The 17,003-nt window shown below is 45.7% G+C and overlaps 1 protein-coding gene across 1 annotated transcript in view; it reads left to right on the forward strand.

Moving 5' to 3' along the window:
- The first annotated feature begins 887 nt into the window (after nucleotides 1-887).
- ABCC4 (ATP binding cassette subfamily C member 4 (PEL blood group)) overlaps nucleotides 888-17,003 on the forward strand; it is a 294,246-nt gene continuing 278,130 nt past the window's right edge. Inside the window, exon 1 of the mRNA XM_066380684.1 lies at nucleotides 888-1,080. Coding sequence (XP_066236781.1) covers nucleotides 1,007-1,080 — 74 coding nt within the window. The 5' untranslated portion in view covers nucleotides 888-1,006. The remainder of the gene's footprint in view (nucleotides 1,081-17,003) is intronic.

Raw genomic sequence — 17,003 nt, forward strand, 5'->3', positions numbered from 1 at the left:
TTGGACAAGTTTTGTCCTTGAGCCTCATCTTTCTCATCTGTAAAATAGGGATAATACCTTCTTCACTTGGGCATTATTCTAGTTAAAAGTGAGGTAAGGTCCCCAGAAATGTGAATAACTGGTGTTCTGAAACATGTTCATTTGCCACTGTATTCCGCTAGGTTCTGAGAGCATGATGTAAGAAATCATAAGGCAGTCTCTCTCCCCGCACAGTCCTTTCCCAATCTATGAAGGCAGCAAAAAGCTCACGGAGGTACTCCCTACAATTGCAACATGTGAGACTCCAAAGCCTGCGTCCCCAAGGCAGCATGTTTTCATCTTCCAAATTTTTGAGTTCTTCTAATTTTCTGTTTCCTCTCTTTGGGTGTTGCAGCTCTTCAAGTATAATCTGTGCTAAACCCTGCTGTCGTTGAGGTCAAATGCGTGCCCTCAGGCTGGAGGAACTCCAACAACACCCTTGTCTGGTCAGCAAGTCAAGACGGCTGCCGGCTAAGGTCACCTGATAGCTTTCTATCTTCTGATAGTCGCATTCGAGGGGGCGTTTCTGAGCAGCAAGTGCAGGCATCGCCCGCACGTCCCCTCTCCTCTTCTGGGTCGGTGGCTGGGCTCCGAGCTTGAACTTGGGTCAAGTTTGTGGCCAGGTGTGAGCACTTGGTCGCTTAGGCGCTGTTTGTCCCGTGGTCCGCCTACCCGTCTCCACCGGCGGCCGCGCACCCGCGCGTGGCTGGCGGCAGCCTGGCCACAGCCTCCCACTCCTCCCGGGACCCGTCACCTCGCAGATCCCAACTCCCGGCTCCAGGCGGGGGCAGCAGCAACAGTAGCCGCCGCCGGCGCCCGGGGAGGAGGGGGCGGGAACGGGGCGGGCCGCGGGCGCTCCACTCCCGGAAGCGGGTCGCTCTCGCACACCAGCCGAGCGGCGCGAGGCCAGAGCCCGTCTCCAGGAGCAGCGGGAGCTGCCCGGCCGCCGGAGCAGCGCCACCCTGCCTCTCCGCTGCCCGCTGGCAAGATGTTGCCAGTGTACCCGGAGGTGAAACCCAACCCGCTGCAGGGCGCGAACCTCTGCTCGCGTGTGTTCTTCTGGTGAGCGCCCCGGCCGGAGCTGCGACACCCCGCTGTCGCCCGGCGTGTCCCTGACTTGCCGGCGTCTTTGGGGGTGGGCGACCGAAGGTCTGGGTGAGGGAGCGCTTCTTTCTGTGCTTGGGCCCGCCCCACGCCGGCCGCGTGGCCCGGCTTGGGCCCGGGAGCTGGCCTGGGAGGGGGATCCGGCGGTCGGGGCGCAGTGTCTCCTCACTTTACCGCCCACCGCCCCGCCATCCTCCTGGGCCCAGCAGGAGGCTGGAGAACAGACTGGATCTTCCCCACCCGCCCCCTTAGTCGTTTTTTCCTCTACAGTTCAGGGATTCGCAGTTCTGAACTAAAACCGCACCCTTTCTTTTCAAGTAAGCAGCTTATGAACACCTTCCTTTGATTTTAAAGCCTGACTAGTGTCCTGGACCATTGCCATCTCCCAATAGTGTCCCCACCTATTCCGATATTCTCATTGAGCTCCCTGCGTGTCCATGACCATGTGTCTGTCTCTCACCCTCTCTTCGTGTATGATTCTCACAGAGTGCCCCAGTACTTAGTTGTGGCAAATTTCAGGTGGGTAGAAAACACTTTATTATTTAATTAATGAATGGAGACACTTGACCAGGGTTTGCTTTTGCCTGGAATACGTCTTTGATTGGCTCTTTTTCTGTTGCCAGTACTTCCACTTATACTGTTGAGGACTACAATGGGGACAGGTCTTAATAAGGATCTCTAGCCCTTAGAGAAGCCATCCAGGGTCTTAATGCAGGCTGTCCTGCCCAAGAGTCTCGTGGTCCACTGGAGGCTCCCTGACCTGGGAGGAAACAAGCAGATTAAAAAATGGCCCACAGAGGTGAAGCTCTTAAATTTTCCATCTAGCAGTTGGAACTAGGAACCAGGTGGGCCTGAACCTTTGGACTTTAATCTCACTGGGTTGATTGTTAGATTTTTTGTTTCTTGACCCCAACCTACCTTTCATTTTTCCTACATATTCTATTTCCTTTTTTTTTTTTTTTTTAAGGAGAAAGCCTAAGGGATTCCCAGGAGATCCTTATACGCTTGTTTTGATTGTGGTGTATTCATTATGTGTGGGAACATCTCTTGGCTGTTTGGTGACCCTTCTCTTAAAGAAAGAGAGAAGAAAAGGAATATGACAGTGGTTACTATCATATAAATTAGAATGAAGTAGGCAAAAGTTAGGTCAGAGCAAGGAACTCTGGAAGCACTTCCTATTTGTGGATTTTGGAAATGTTTGTATTTGGAAATGGGAAGGTGGACTGCTCATTAATGACTGGAGTAGGCATCCATTTCTGATTTTACTGCTGGAGGGTTTCAATGTAAGAAATTTCCAAACCTATAAGAATTTCATGAGTTTATTTGAGTCATATTGTTCACAAAGTCTCAACAGATTGGTGATAGATTAGGGAGGCTGGAGAAAGCAAAGCAGGGAAATCTCTGGGATTGGATAAAAAAGTAAAAATGTATATACTGAAATTTCTTTTACATAGGCAGGAATAAGATAGTTAATAGTTAATTAACATGTTATTAGTTAATATATAGTTAATAATAGTTAATAGCTAATAACAATAGTTAATAATAGTTAATAGCTAATAACAATAATGAGGTTTGTTGGCCCTGAGGGGGACAGAAAAAGAAAATTACCCTTACATTTCAAAGGCATGTTATCAGGTACAATATTGTAGGTCAGGGGTCAGGGGTCGGGAACCCATGGCTCATGAGGCAGATGTGGCTCTTTTGATGGCTGCATCTGTCTCGTAGACAAATCTTTAATAAAAAAAATAATAACGTTAAAAATATAAAACATTCTCATGTATTACAATCCATTTCCTACCTCTTATGTTCATGGTTGTGAGTGGCTGGAGCCAATCACAGTTGTCCTCTGGGACAACACCTGATTTTTATTGGATAATGCGTAATGTACACGGGTTGTTGTATGGCTCTCATGGAATTACATTTTAAAATATGTGGCGTTCATGGCTCTCTCAGCCAAAAAGGTTCCCGACCCCTGTTGTAGGTGCAAAAGACAAGAGACAGGCTGGATGAAGGTAAGCATTGACCTCTGTTAGAGAAAAATACCTCCCTAGGACAGGACTACCCGCCATGAACTGCTTTTATTTAGAAAGTTTTAATTTCAGACCATCCTGTGTGGTTACTTTAGGTTACACAAAGTATGGCACCTGAACTTGCGTCATCCAGGTCACCAGGGGGAGCTTGTTAGAAATGCAAGTTCTTCAACACCCATTCCAGAACAGTTCTGTAAAATTAGAAGCGTCTGGGTTTCAGGTTTAAAACTGGTGCTCTGTTGGAGAGTTGAGACTGGCTCACTACTTGAAGTCACTCCTCCCATTGTCAATATTAAACCAATATTTTAGTTTAAAAAAACAGTCAGTTGCTTAGCCCAGTTGTCCTGTATTCATTTACCTTCTGCAGTTTGAGGAATTTTGAAAGTCTGAGGACACTTACTGATTTTCTTGTGTGCCCTTTGGCTGCAGGCTGAAGAGCTGAAACAAGCCCAGCCAGGAGGAAGTGTCTCTTGGAGACAAGGCCCACTTTGGAGAGAATGGCCAAGTTTTCAGCTTCTCCAGTTTCATCTGCTTTCTAAAGGTGAACTGGTAGCCGCTTATCTTAAAGATGCCAGTAGCTAGCTCACTGACTTTTATGCAGACGACCTTACCAGGGTTTTGGTGTTTTCAGATCACGTTTTGGACTTAGGGTCTAAGAGGAGTCGTACATTATTGGCTATTGGTAATTGTTGCAGATTTTTGAAAATAATATGTGTGGTATATCTTTTTCTGTTTCTGTAATATATTTAAAATTATTTTTAAAAAGAAGGAATAAGGATGATTAATTTCTATTAGCCAAGTACACCTGTTGATGTTTTGGTGTTTTCTTTGTCTTCTCCCTAAACCTCTTTATGCACACAACCACACACATCTCCCTCCCTCCCTCCCTCTTTCACAAGAGTCAGAGAGAGGGACTGACAGACAGGAAGGGAGAGAGATGAGAAGGAAGCATCAGCTCATACTTGAGGCACCTTTTCTGCTCATTGGTTGCTTTCTCATATGTGCCTGGAGGCGGGGGTGGCTCCAGCTGAGCCAATGACCCCTTGCTCAAGCCAGCGACCATGGGGTCATCTTGTATGATCTCACGCTCAAGCCGGTGACCTCATGCAGATGCCTTTGGCCCACCAGAGTGGTGAAATCTTCCCTCCCCTGACACTGGCTCAGAAAAGTGAATGCTGTTTGGAAAATGCCACTGATATACTCTCTGGAGACTTTTCTCAGAGAAAGCTGATGACGAGAGGGGGAAGTGTAAATGGCTGCGTGCTGGGATGGTTTAGAGAGGTTGCTTGTATTTGGCCCCCTTGATATTGCTGCTGAATGCATAGAAATGCTTAATTTTAAGCTAGGATTTTTGCACCTTTTTCAGATCACCTCCTCAGAGGGTTAATTTCCTTGTTATTTATTAACAGTTGGAAGTCCAAATGTAGATGGAGGCTGGGGGGCTTTCCAGGGCTCTTTTCTCTGGCCTTACCTGTTCCCCTTAAGGTGTAATTTGATGAGCTTTGACAATTTTATAATAGAGCTTCAACCCGGGCAAGATGTAGAACACCCCAAAGGTATATTAAAATTTATTACCAAGTCCCTGCAGTGAAATAACTACCATAACAGATTTTATAAGTTTATCTGTTATGGTTGATTCTTTATTCTATTTATTTGTTTTTGGTCTTTATTCTTATGTCCTGCACCTGGTGAGCCTGGGAGGTGTTAGCTAGTGTGCATTCAGACATGCCAGTTGCTTTTCTGACCGCTCCAGGGGCCTCCCTTCCCTCCCAGGGGATCTCCTACCTGCTCTGCTGGGTATGGAGTGCAGGCAGGGGCTCCTTGTCTGTGTGAGACTTCATCCTGATTAGTCTCACTTGTCACTTTCCAGTGGGATCGGGGAACCCTGTTCCTTTCACGGTGGAGATGCTTCTGTGGGTTTTCTCTGTGCGAGCTGTAAGCCCCTGTAGCTATTGACAATGCAAAAAACCGTTAACACCTGTAAGAATTTTTATGAGTTTATATGAGCCAAACTGTAGACAATTGCCGGAAAGCAGAGTCACAACAGATTGAGAAAGTGCTCCAAAAAATGGCAGTTTCACCACTTATTTAATACTTTGGAATCAAAGGGAAAGATGTGACATGAAGGTGATTGGTGCCAGATTAGAGGGGTGGGAGAGAGCAAAGTGGGGGGGCAGTCTGTGGGTTTGGATAAGAAGTAGAAATGTATATACCGAAACTTCTTTTACAGAGGGAGGCATAATGTAGGTGTGGTAATTAACGTGATAATAATAACAATGAGGGGGTTTGTTGGTTCCTCCTCTGGCTGGATGCCTGCCCTGAGGGGGCAGAAATAAAGATTACCCCTACATTTCAAAGGCCTGCTATCAGGTACCTGAATGTAGATGCAAAAGGTAACAAGACAGACTTCAAAGCAAGCATTAAACTTAGTTAGAATAATTCCCCTAGGACATGACTACCCACCATAAACCGCTGTTAGTTAAAAAGACCACCCTGTGTGGTTGCTTTAGGTCCCTGAGTCTGTAAGGCCGCCATGCTGGCTTTGCCTGGGCTTGTCAGGGTCAGCAGGTGGCCCCTTTTCCGTCCACACTCTCTTGTGTTTCTGTACAGCATACAGGTAGCTGCGGGTGGTGGCACTGGGAGAGTCTGAGGTTTGGAACAGGATGGACAGTCGTACCTTCAGCCGTGCCAATTCTGTGTGACCACCTGCAAGGGATCTCTGAGCCTTAAATTTGGAAAACTGAAGGTGAGAGTAGATGCAACTCCCCCAGGCCAGAGTTAAGGCCTTGTATGGCCAGGGGATGTCTGAAGACAGGAAGTGTTATATCCATTTAAGGATTAATCCTAATAAGAGCTCTATATGTACAGGCGTACCCTTTTTTTCGTTCTTCACAGATGTTTCACTTTTTTGTTTGTTTTGCTTACTTATTTAATTTTCTTTTTTTAAAGAGAGAGACAGGAAGGGAGACAGATGAGAAGCAGCAGCTCATAGTTGTGGCACCTTAGTTCATTGATTGCTTTTTATATGTGCCTTGATGTGGGGGGGGGGGGCTTCAGCTGAACCAGTGACCACTTGCTCAAGTCAGTGACCTTGGGCTCAAGCCAGCAACCATGGAGTCATGTGTCTGATCCCACACTCAAGCCAGCAACCATGGAGTCATGTGTCTGATCCCACACTCAAGCCAGCACCCTTGTAGTTTTGAACCTGGGTCTTCAGCGTCCTAGGTTAACACTTTATCCACTGTGCCACTGCCTTGTCCAGCTTGACTACTTAATAGCACTATTTATAGGACAAGGGCCAAGTCTTGTTCACTGTTGTATTCCTATACTTTCTAGACAGGATAGGCATTGAACACATTTATTGAATGAATGAGTTTACAGTGTCTAGGAGAGCTGCACTGGAGTTAAATGTGTTCACCTTTTCTTTAAATAGCTCAGTACCACCTAATGTTCCTATTATCTAAGGCAGGGGTAGTCAGCCTTTTCATACCTACCGCCCACTTTTGTATCTCTGTTAGTAGTAAAATTTTCTAACCGCCCACCAGTTCCACAGTAATAGTGATTTATAAAGTAGGGAAGTAACTTTACTTTATAAAATTTATAAAGCAGAGTTACAGCAAGTTAAAGCATATAATAATAATTACTTACCAAGTACTTTATGTCGGATTTTCGCTAAGTTTGGCAGAATAAATCTTTATAAAACAACTTACTATAGTTAAATCTATCTTTTTATTTATACTTGGGTTGCTCCACTACCGCCCACCATGAAAGCTGGAACGCCACTAGTGGGCGGTAGGGACCAGGTTGACTACCACTGATCTAATGTAAACTGCTTTCGAGTATATGGAGGGCACTGTTAATCTGAAAACAGGTATAGTCCTCTGGCTTGCGTTCTTTTCACAGCATTCTCATTGATGTCCGAGGCAAATATAGGATCTGGCAAAAGGTTTTGACTTTGCAGACTGTGTTGTTGTTCCCTTCAGGAGCCCTGGCTGCCAACATCTCTGACATAGAATGAACTTTTGACTCTGGGCATAGCACAAAGCCTCAAGCTGTTCCCTTAGGAGTGAAGAGCTTGGATGGGGTTAAGGACAGTGTGGCGGTACTAATGCTTTAGGGCAGTGGTGGAATTCAGTGGGTTCACACCTGCAGGGGTGGGAGCAACTATAAATTGATACATAATTTTTTGTTTAGTTCCGTGAACCAGTTGTTAAAATGGCACTTGTAATCAGGGTTCTCTCTAATATGGGTGCCTGGGCAGCCGCTCAATATGGAAATCACAAACTTACCGTATTTTTCGCTCCATAAGATGCACCTGACCATCAGACACCTAGCGTTTTAAGGAGGAAAATAAGAAAAAAAATATTCTGAACCAATTGGTGTGTTAAAATATTTAAAAAAATACCGTATTTTTTACTCCATAAGTCGCACGGGCATTTCCCCCTCCACTTTTTGGGGGAAAAAGTGCGTCTTCTGGAGCGAAAAGTATGGTGTATTTCAGGGGTCCCCAAACTACGGCCCGCGGGCTGCATGCGGCCCCCTCTAGCCATTTATTCGGCCCCTGCCGCACTTCTGGAAGGGGCATCTCTTTCATTGGTGGTCAGTGAAAGGAGCAGAGTTTCCATTGAAATACTGGTCAGTTTGTTGATTTAAATTTACTTGTTCTTTATTTTAAATATTGTATTTGTTCCCGTTTTGTTTTTTTACTTTAAAATAAGATATGTGCAGTGTGCATAGGGATTTGTTCATAGTTTTTTTTATAGTCCGGCCCTCCAGCGGTCTGAGGGACAGTGAACTGGCCCCTTGTGTAAAAAGTTTGGGGACCCCTGGTGTATTACTTACTCTTTTTAACATTCATCTGCTCAACAGCGTATTTTACTATTTTACATTTAATATCTCACTTAAGCCTCAGGCAATCCTGTGAGTCGGGCGTCCTGTGAATGCTTATTTCTCCAATGAGGAAATCCAGATCCAGAGAGGCTGGGCAGCTTGCCAGGAGCCTCCTCCTACCTGGGGAGGTCCCAGGGCCCAGCTGGGATTCCAGCCACATCCCTCGCACCCAGGGAAGCCAGCAGTGCTGTCAGGCTCTGCCTGCTTGGCTCTCGCTCTGATAGCTAAGTGTTTTGAGTTACGAAAGTGAATATGCTGACTTTATCCAACAGACATTTAAAAATCATGTTAGTGAACGAATATGCTCTTTACATATGCATGCCTGTGAAAGCATGTTTTCCTATGTTTCATTATGCTGCCTCCTGAATTGCCATGTGGGTTTCTGGCATCACTGTACATCCAGTTCATAAGGTGTGAACCTGTTAGTTCTTGACTTCTCATCTGCTGACTTCAAATCCTACTGATTTAACTTTAAACATGCCTTTGGAGTCATTCATTTATTCAGCAAACATTTCTTGAACGCAAGTGTGTGGGATTACAGGGAAGGAAACACACAAAGATGCTTCCCCTCCTGGGCAGTGTGTCATTGCCGCCCATACTCCCACCCCAGCTGACACTCTTGGCTTCTCATCCTTCCAGTGGGTCTTACTGCGACCAGTCTTTCTCTTAAAAGTCCATGCCATCCTCCTGCTTGAAAAGTTCTTGTTGCTCTCAAGAGCAATTCTTTAGCGTGGCATTCAGGATCCCACAGTTTGCTTTCTGAGCCTTATCTTCCATCACTTCTCACATAGCTGGACTTTCATGATGAGGTAAGGCAGGTCTTGTAACTGTTCCCTTTTCAGAGCCATCAGAGCCAGGATTGGGATGCTGACTGGTTCAAGGCTGCTGCCTCTCGGTGAGCTGCTGTGTTACCAGTGTTCCGGGAGTAAATGGGGGAGGTGGCTGATGCCCTGGTGCTCTCCCAGCTCCATTGCCAGAGTCACATTTCTAGCACATGACCTCTAATCCATGTTGGACACAGTGGAGCCGCGCTCTATCTGAAAATAGATTGCTTGGGTATACATCTGAGGTCTGCTACTTACCCTACCACGGGCCAGTTTCCTCATATGTAAAATGGGAATAATCATAGTATCCACCTCATAGGGTTGTCAGAGCGTTAAATGAACCACACACTGGTAAGCCATTTATAATAGTGTCTGGCAGGTGGTAAGAAGTAAATATGAAAAGAAAGCTGTGCCACCTTCCCCTTGTTATTTAGCCATTGTAAGTTCACGTTTCCCAGGTAGGTTAAAAATGTAACTTCCTGGGATCGTAATCTCTTGAGGTTGGGGTGGGGTGGGGTGGGGTGGGGTGGGGTGGGGAGGAGCTGGCATCCTGAAATGAAAACTTTTTTTAGTAGGAGAGAGAGAGAGAGACTGACAGGAAGGGAGTGAGATAAGCATCAACTCATAGTTGCGACACCTTAGTTGTTCATTGATTGCTTTCTCATATGTGCCTTCACCAGGGGGCTCCAGCTGAGCCAGTGACCCCTTGCTCACACCAGCAACCCTGGGCTTCAAGCCAGCGACCCCACACTCAAGCTGGGGAGCCTGTGCTCAAGCAGGTGACCTTGGGGTTTCGAACCTGGGTCCTCAGTGTCCCAGGCCGACACTATCTACTGCGCCACTGCCTGGTCAGGCTGAAATTAGTATTTTTTTTTTTACAGAGGCAGAGATAGACAGGGACAGACAGACAGGAATGGAGAGAAGCATCAATCATCAGTTTCTCGTTGCGCGTTGTGACTTATTAGTTGTTCATTGATTGCTTTCTCACATGTGCCTTGACCGCGGGCCTTCAGCAGACCGAGTAACCCCCTGCTGGAGCCAGCAACCTTGGGTCTAAGCTGGTGAGCTCTTTGCTCAAGCCAGATGAGCCTGCACTCAAGCTGGCGACCTCGGGGTCTCGAACCTGGGTCCTTCCGCATCCCAGTCCGACGCTCTATTCACTGCGCCACCACCTGGTCAGACTGAAATTAGTATTTTTAAACATGCTCTTTGGGCGATTCAGGTGCTAAGTTTGGGAACCAGTTTTTTTATGTCCATTTCTACTTGAGAGCACAATAGGAGACCAGGGGTGTTATTTCAACCCCTCAGTGGTTTTGATTATTCTCTCAGCAGAATTCGTGTGCCTTCTTTGGTGCCAGGTTTCAATCCATAAAAATAACGATCTTCTGGAAGAGCTCATAGGGGAGACAGCTGGCAGGGGAGACAGCCATTGTCTTAAATGCTGTAAATAATGCTAGCTGCTGGAGAAAACAAGCCCCAATCTTAGTGACTTAGTTTAAAACAACAACTTCACACATTTACTCTTGTTTTACGGTCCATCTTGGTCCGCTGGGGTGGGGTACCACAGCACATATATACTTAGTGGCTGGACTTCTATATCTTATGGCTTGGTTCTTGGGTCCTGTTGACTGAGTTCTCTTCATTCAGCTGGAAAGGGGTTGTATATACTGTATTCCAGGCTTGGAAGTGACGCATCAGTTACTCTCGTATCCTGTTGGCCAGCTCTTGGTCACCTCTGGCCAGAGATGGGGCTAGAGAATGTTGTTCATATGTCCAGCAGTCTGCTGCAAGCGTTAATCACAGCACATTGGGGGGTGTGCTGTAGTGAGGTGTGAATGGAGGGTTGCAAGGAGCAACTGAATGGAGAAGGTGGAGAGTAGTCCTGGGGGGATGGACACGTACAGGACACAGAACTGGAGAAAAGGGCTCGTGTCCTGAGAACAGTGTGAAGTGTTGTGGGTGTCCCTGGCTCATTATGCCCCTCCCTGCCAGTTTGATACCGTCCTTTAAGGTCACACTCCTCCCCTACTTCATAGAAACCAATATGCTGGCTTTCAGACTTATCTCTTCTCCCCAGACCTGTACTCGATCACTTGTAGCCCTTCTGTGGTTTCTGGATGAGCTCCTTATTCTGGTTCCTGGTCCCCTGGCCAGCTCCGTGCTGGCCTGTTTGTGAGGCTAGTCCCTGTCTGCTCCTTTCCTCCAGGCTAGCTCCTCTCTGCCCTCTGTCTAGTGCCATGGAATTATAGGGTCGGAAGGGAGGGATCTTCTAGTTCATACTCAATGCAGGAATCCCTTCCAGATATTGTACATGGGTAATTGTGCTATTCTTATACCTTTGTATTGGAATGCCAGGAGTGTTTTGTATTGAGCTATACTTCTCTTTCTGGGTATTTTCTACCCATCTATATCTCCTTTTTTATTTTTTTGTCAACACACAGCAAGTTTCCTCCCTCACTTCATATGGATGGCCTTCTGCTTCAAAGACACCATCATGGACCCATTAAATCTTGTCTTTCAGAGAGTTGTCTCCAATTTCTTGCTACCCTTAAATGGCAGAGTTTCCAGACCTTCTTCTGTTTGGTTGAACTGAATGCTCTTTCGTTTATCATGTTTTTATTTTAATGTAGCATCTATAACTGAATATAGAATTTCAGGTTGGATCTGGCCAGAGTAGTGTGTTAACTAGTAATTTGACAATTTCACAAATAGTTTTGAGTGCTTGCTCCATTCCAGGTAACGTTCTAGACCAGAAGTTGGCAAACTATGACCCACCAGCCAAATCCAACTTACTGTCTGATTTTGTAAGTGAAGTTTTATTGAAACACAGCTTTGCTCATTCATTTATATATTGTCTATGAGCTATGACAGCAGAGGTGAGTAATTGCAATGGAGACTAGATGATGTGCAAAGCCTAATATATTTATACTCTAACTCATTACAGAAAATGTTTGCCCACCCCTATTCTAGACATTTGGGATATAGCAGTGAGCAAAATAGATAACAGTCCCTCCCTTCATAGGACTTAAATTCTAGTGAGATAGCAACACTAAACAAGATAAGTAAAATGTATGATAGTATGTATATGTTAGTGCCGAAGAGAAAAATACGGCAGGGAAGGGGGTAAGGAGTATGTGTATGGGAAAGGGAGATGGCAGTTTTAGGCAGGGTGGCCAGGTAGAGCTTCACAGAGAAGGTGAGCAAGAGGGGCGGAGGGAGTGCCCAGTTCAGGGGAAGAGATCTCGAGGATTCTGGAGGATCTTGGCCACTGGAGGACTTGGGCTTTATGTGGAATGAAGTGGGACCACTGAAAAGTTTTGAGAAGAGATGTGACATGGTCTGCTAAGGATTTAGTACAATCATTCCGGTCACTATATTGAGAATAGATGGGCAGAGAAATGCAGAGAGGCTGGCAGGAGATTGACAGCAGTTCGGGAAAGAGATGATATAGTGGCTTTGACCAGGAAGGTAAGGGCAGTGATGAGTAGTTGGCTTCAGGGAAGAGCTTATTTGAAGGTGGAGCTGAGGGTCTTCGATGCTAGACAGACCATGGGACATGAGAAGAAGGAAGAGTCAGACTTGCCTACTTGGATTTGGACTGAGCACCTGGAAGGAGGGAGTCACCATTAGATGAGATGCTGAAGCCTGCAGGAGGAGTGAGTTGGAGAAAAGCAGCAGGAGTTTGGTTTTGACCATGTTAAGTTTGAGGTGCCTGCTACATATTCAAGTGGAGAGATTGAGGAGGCAATTAGTCATAATCAGGGGCACAGGGGAGAAGTCTGGGCTGGATATAAAATTTGGGCATTGGCAGCAATGCATATAGTTGAGATATATTGGACACATAGTCAGTTGACCTCACAGTTCGTGGGTTGTATTACCAAACTACTCTTCTGTCCCTTAAGTTCATTTTGTTGAGGTCAAAGTTTAGCCTCTCATTGTTGCCTGTTGAAAGTTACTTGAAAGCAACTGTAGTCGGACCACTAGAAAGGACAGGTCCTGGAACTGTCTTCCAGGTTGTGGCCAGTCTGCTAATGAACACTGTAGGCAGTAGATTAATTTGGCTACAGGTGTTGGGAGAGGTCATGCCATCTGTCTTACGGAAGTCTAGAAGTGTTATATCCACTGGGCAGTCATTCTGAAGCTCTACAAAGAAAAGAATTTAATTAGTTTGGCATGATTTCCTCCTAATGAACACAAGTTGGCTCTTGGTGCTGTCTTTCCTAAGTATACTTGCAAATTGCTTCCTTCAAACGATTGATGTGTGTGATTTCTATGACGCTTGCTAGCTCTATTTTGTCCAGCTTCTAATTAGGTAGTACACGGTGGTTGCTCAGCCCTCACGATGATTGAATTACATGGGCAGCCATAAAATTTGAGCACCAAGTCCCTCTGTAGGCCAGTTTGAATCGTGGCTCAGGATGGAACCCAGGCATCGGTGTTTTAAAAAGGTTTCCTATGAGATGGACAATGAAGACAAAGAACCACTGAATAAAGTTCAGACACATTTCTATGCATATTTGTATTTTTCTAGCCATGAGTTCCGATCTGTCCTCACCAACACCCCTTTTCTGGTTCCTCTCAAAGCATAAGCACAGTGGTGCTTATTCATCCCTGACTGGGAAGGAAGAGGGGCTTGCTGTGTGCAGAAATTTATATAAATGTCACATTCAGATTAAAAAAAATTTTTTTTAAGCAAGAAAGAGAGAGACAGACAGACAGGCAGGCAGGGACAGACAGACAGGAAGGGAGAGAGCTGAGAAGCATCAGTTCTTCATTGTGGCACCTTAGCTGTTCATTGATTGCTTTCTCATATGTGCCTTGACTGGGGGGCACCAGCTGAGCCAGTGACCCCTTGCTCAAGCCAGCGACCTTGGGCTTTAAGACAGTGATCTTTGGCCTGAAGCCAGTGACCGTGGGGTCATGTCTATGATCCCATACTCAAACTAGCAACCCTGCGGTCAAGCTAGTGATCTCGTAGTTTTGAACCTGGGTACTTTGCATCCCAGGCTGCCGCTCTATTCACTGTGCCACCGCCTGGTCAGGCACCTTAGTTGTTCATTGATTGCTTTTTCATACATGCCTTGACAAGGGTAGGGGGGCAGGCTTCAGCCAAGCCAGTGACCCCTTGCTTAAGCCACCGACCTTGGGCTTCAGGCTAGTGACCTTTGGGCTTGAGCCAGCCACCATGGGCTCATGTCCATGATCCCATGCTCAAGCCAGTGGCCCTGAGCTCAAGCTGGATGAGCCTATGCTGAAGCCTGTAACCTTGGGATTTGGAATCTGGGTCCACAGCATCCCAGGTTGATGCTCTATCCACTGCACCACGGCCTGCCTGGTCAGGAATAGTGTGCAGAAATCTTAAAGGATACTTGGTCCTTGGATCCTATGGTAACCTCTTGTGGAAGCTGGCTTTGTCCTCATTTTACCTGGGTAGGACATAATGGAGCTCTGCACTGAATCAGGTCTGACAAATTACAGAACATGGGCTTCAACCTCCATGCACTGTTTTGTCCTTACGCTGGTCAGACAAGGATGCCTGGATTCATTGAGGTTATGAGGGTAATTGAATGGAAATCTCACACTTGTCAAGTAAAAGCTGGTGAATATAAAATTGCTCACCTACATCTAATAAACTGCTTTTATTTGAAGACTTTTATTAGTGTGTTTTATTGGTCAGGATCTGACAGATTATGTCATAACCCAATTGGCTACTTCTTTTAATGTCTCCTGTTGTGATCCTTTAGCGGTGAGGCCGTGTGCACCCTTCTCCTTTTCCCTCCCTTCCCCCGCCCCTTTCTCTCTCGGTGGTATGAAAGGTGTCTGTCCTGTCTTAAATTAGTAAAAGAAAGATTTATCAATGGCCTAATACTTTATGCTGGGCCTGGAGGAGTATCAGTGTCACAGATTCTGAAATGTGACATTTGTATGAATTCTGAGTGTTCATTGAGCAACATAATTTGTTCACCTGTAAAACAGATGATGCACTCTTAATAGATGTTACCTGAGATAGTGCCTGTGAGTGACCGCTACGTATTTGGCCCTCAGTAAATGGGTACAGTAGGGATCACTGAACAATTCACTTTATTATTATTATTATTATTTTTGGTTTTAAATAATCAAGTGTTATGTAAATCTTTATTCATGTGACTTTACAAAGAAAAACTAAATTGTTGCCCTGGCTGGATGGCTCCGTTGGTTAGAGCTTCTGAAGTGCAGAAGTTGCCGGTTCAATTCCTCGTCAGGGCACATACAGGAACAGAGATGTTTCTGTCTTTCTCTCTAAGATCAGTCAATAAGAAAAACTAGAGTAGCCTGACTAGGCGATAGTGCAGTGGATAGAGCGTTCAACTGGGACGCGGAGGACTCAGGTTTTTTGAAACCCCAAGATCACCGGCTTGAGTGTGGGATCATAGACATGACCCTATGGCTTGAGCCCAGAGGTCGCTGGCTTGAGCAAGGGGTCACTTGCTCTGCTGTAGCATCCCCCCCTTCCTTCCGTCAAGACACCTATGAGAAAGCAGTCAGTGAACAACTAAGGAGCCACAACAAAGAATTGATGCTTCTCATCTCTCTCTCCCTTCCTGTCTGTTCCTATCTGTCTCTCTCTCTCTTTCTCTTTCTCTGCCACACACACACACAAACAATTAAAAAAAAAAAGAAACTAAAGTCCTGGTTGGTTGGCTCAGTGGTAGAGCGCCGGCCTGGCGTGTGGAAGCCCCAGGTTTGATTCCTGGTCAGGGCACACAGCCATCTGCTTCTCCACCCTCCCCGTCCCCTTTCCTTTCCTTCAGTCATGGCTCCATTGTTTCAAGCAAAGTTGATCCCGGGCGCTGACGATGGCTTCATGGCCTCACCTCAGGCACTAAAATAGCTCAGTTGCTGAGAAACAGAGCAGTGGCCCCAGATGGGCAGAGCATTGTCCCCTAGGGGCCTTGCCTGATGGATCCCAGTCAGAGAGCATGTGGGAATCTGTCACTCTGCCTCCCCACCCTGACTTAATAAAAACACAAAAACTAAATTGTTACCTTTTTTTGAGGGCAGAAACCAGTGCCTTTTACATCTTTATTTCTCAGTGCCTAGCTGAGCATCTCACACTTAACAGGCATATTCAATGATTGCAAGTTATTACTTTAGTCTCTGTAGGTTCCTCTCAAAGACGAGAACAACTGGCACACTTGGGCGTATCCATCCCTGTGAGGACTCAGCAGTGACCTGGTAGGAAGGGGGTTGCTTTGTGCAGGAGTCCTGGAGATCACCATTCTTGGACTCTTTTAGTAACCCCTTTTCTACTTAGGAAGTGCTGACACCTCTACCGTAGGCAGGAGCAAGCTGGGTATTATGGAGAGAGCTGGGTATTATGGTGAGAACTGGGTATTATGGTGAGAATGTCAGACTGAAGCCAGAAGATCCAGGTCCTAGTTCATGATCTTGTGCTTACTAGCTGTGACCTCAGGAAAGTTACTGAATCACTCTGGGCTTTGGTATTCTTTTCTGCGAGTTGAGAAAATTCACAGTGGGTTCCAAAAGTTATTATTTTAAGTGTAATAGACTAATCAAGTAATATACATTTATTTTCCTACCCCCTTATAATCAAGCAGAGCAAGTCAGCAAGGGAGGTAATGTAGAAATAGTACATTGTGTAATATCTATGTCTGATGAATGGAGAAGTAACCTGTTGGAAACTGTCATACAGAAATTAGGATCTATTTAAAAAAAGACAGCAACAAAGAAAAGTGTGATTTATACTGAGAACTGGGTCCTTATTAGTAGAAGCACTTTGAAGATTGTAAGGTGGTAAGGTTACGGTATTATATCTGTCAAAAGCCATCCAGAAAGCAGTTTCACAGCAGAGCAATGCAGCCGAGCTGCTCATGTCAGCTTCTTCTGGCCATGTCTCATGTCCCATGCACGGCCTGACCTTGATCTTGTATTTCCAGACAGTAGAACGATGGGAATAAATGTCTGTTGTTTAATCACCCCCATCTGTCGCACTGTATTATGGTAGCCTAAGCAGCTAAAACACAACATGCCCTAGAGAAGTCTTTGTTGGAGTTGGTGCCACTGGCTGTCATTGATCAAAAGTGCTTTGTATTGTAGTTTGACCTCTATTAGGTTGAACTTGCCAAGGATTCTAATA

Source organism: Saccopteryx leptura, chromosome 4, assembly GCF_036850995.1.
Source record: "Saccopteryx leptura isolate mSacLep1 chromosome 4, mSacLep1_pri_phased_curated, whole genome shotgun sequence".
NCBI lineage: Eukaryota > Metazoa > Chordata > Mammalia > Chiroptera > Emballonuridae > Saccopteryx > Saccopteryx leptura.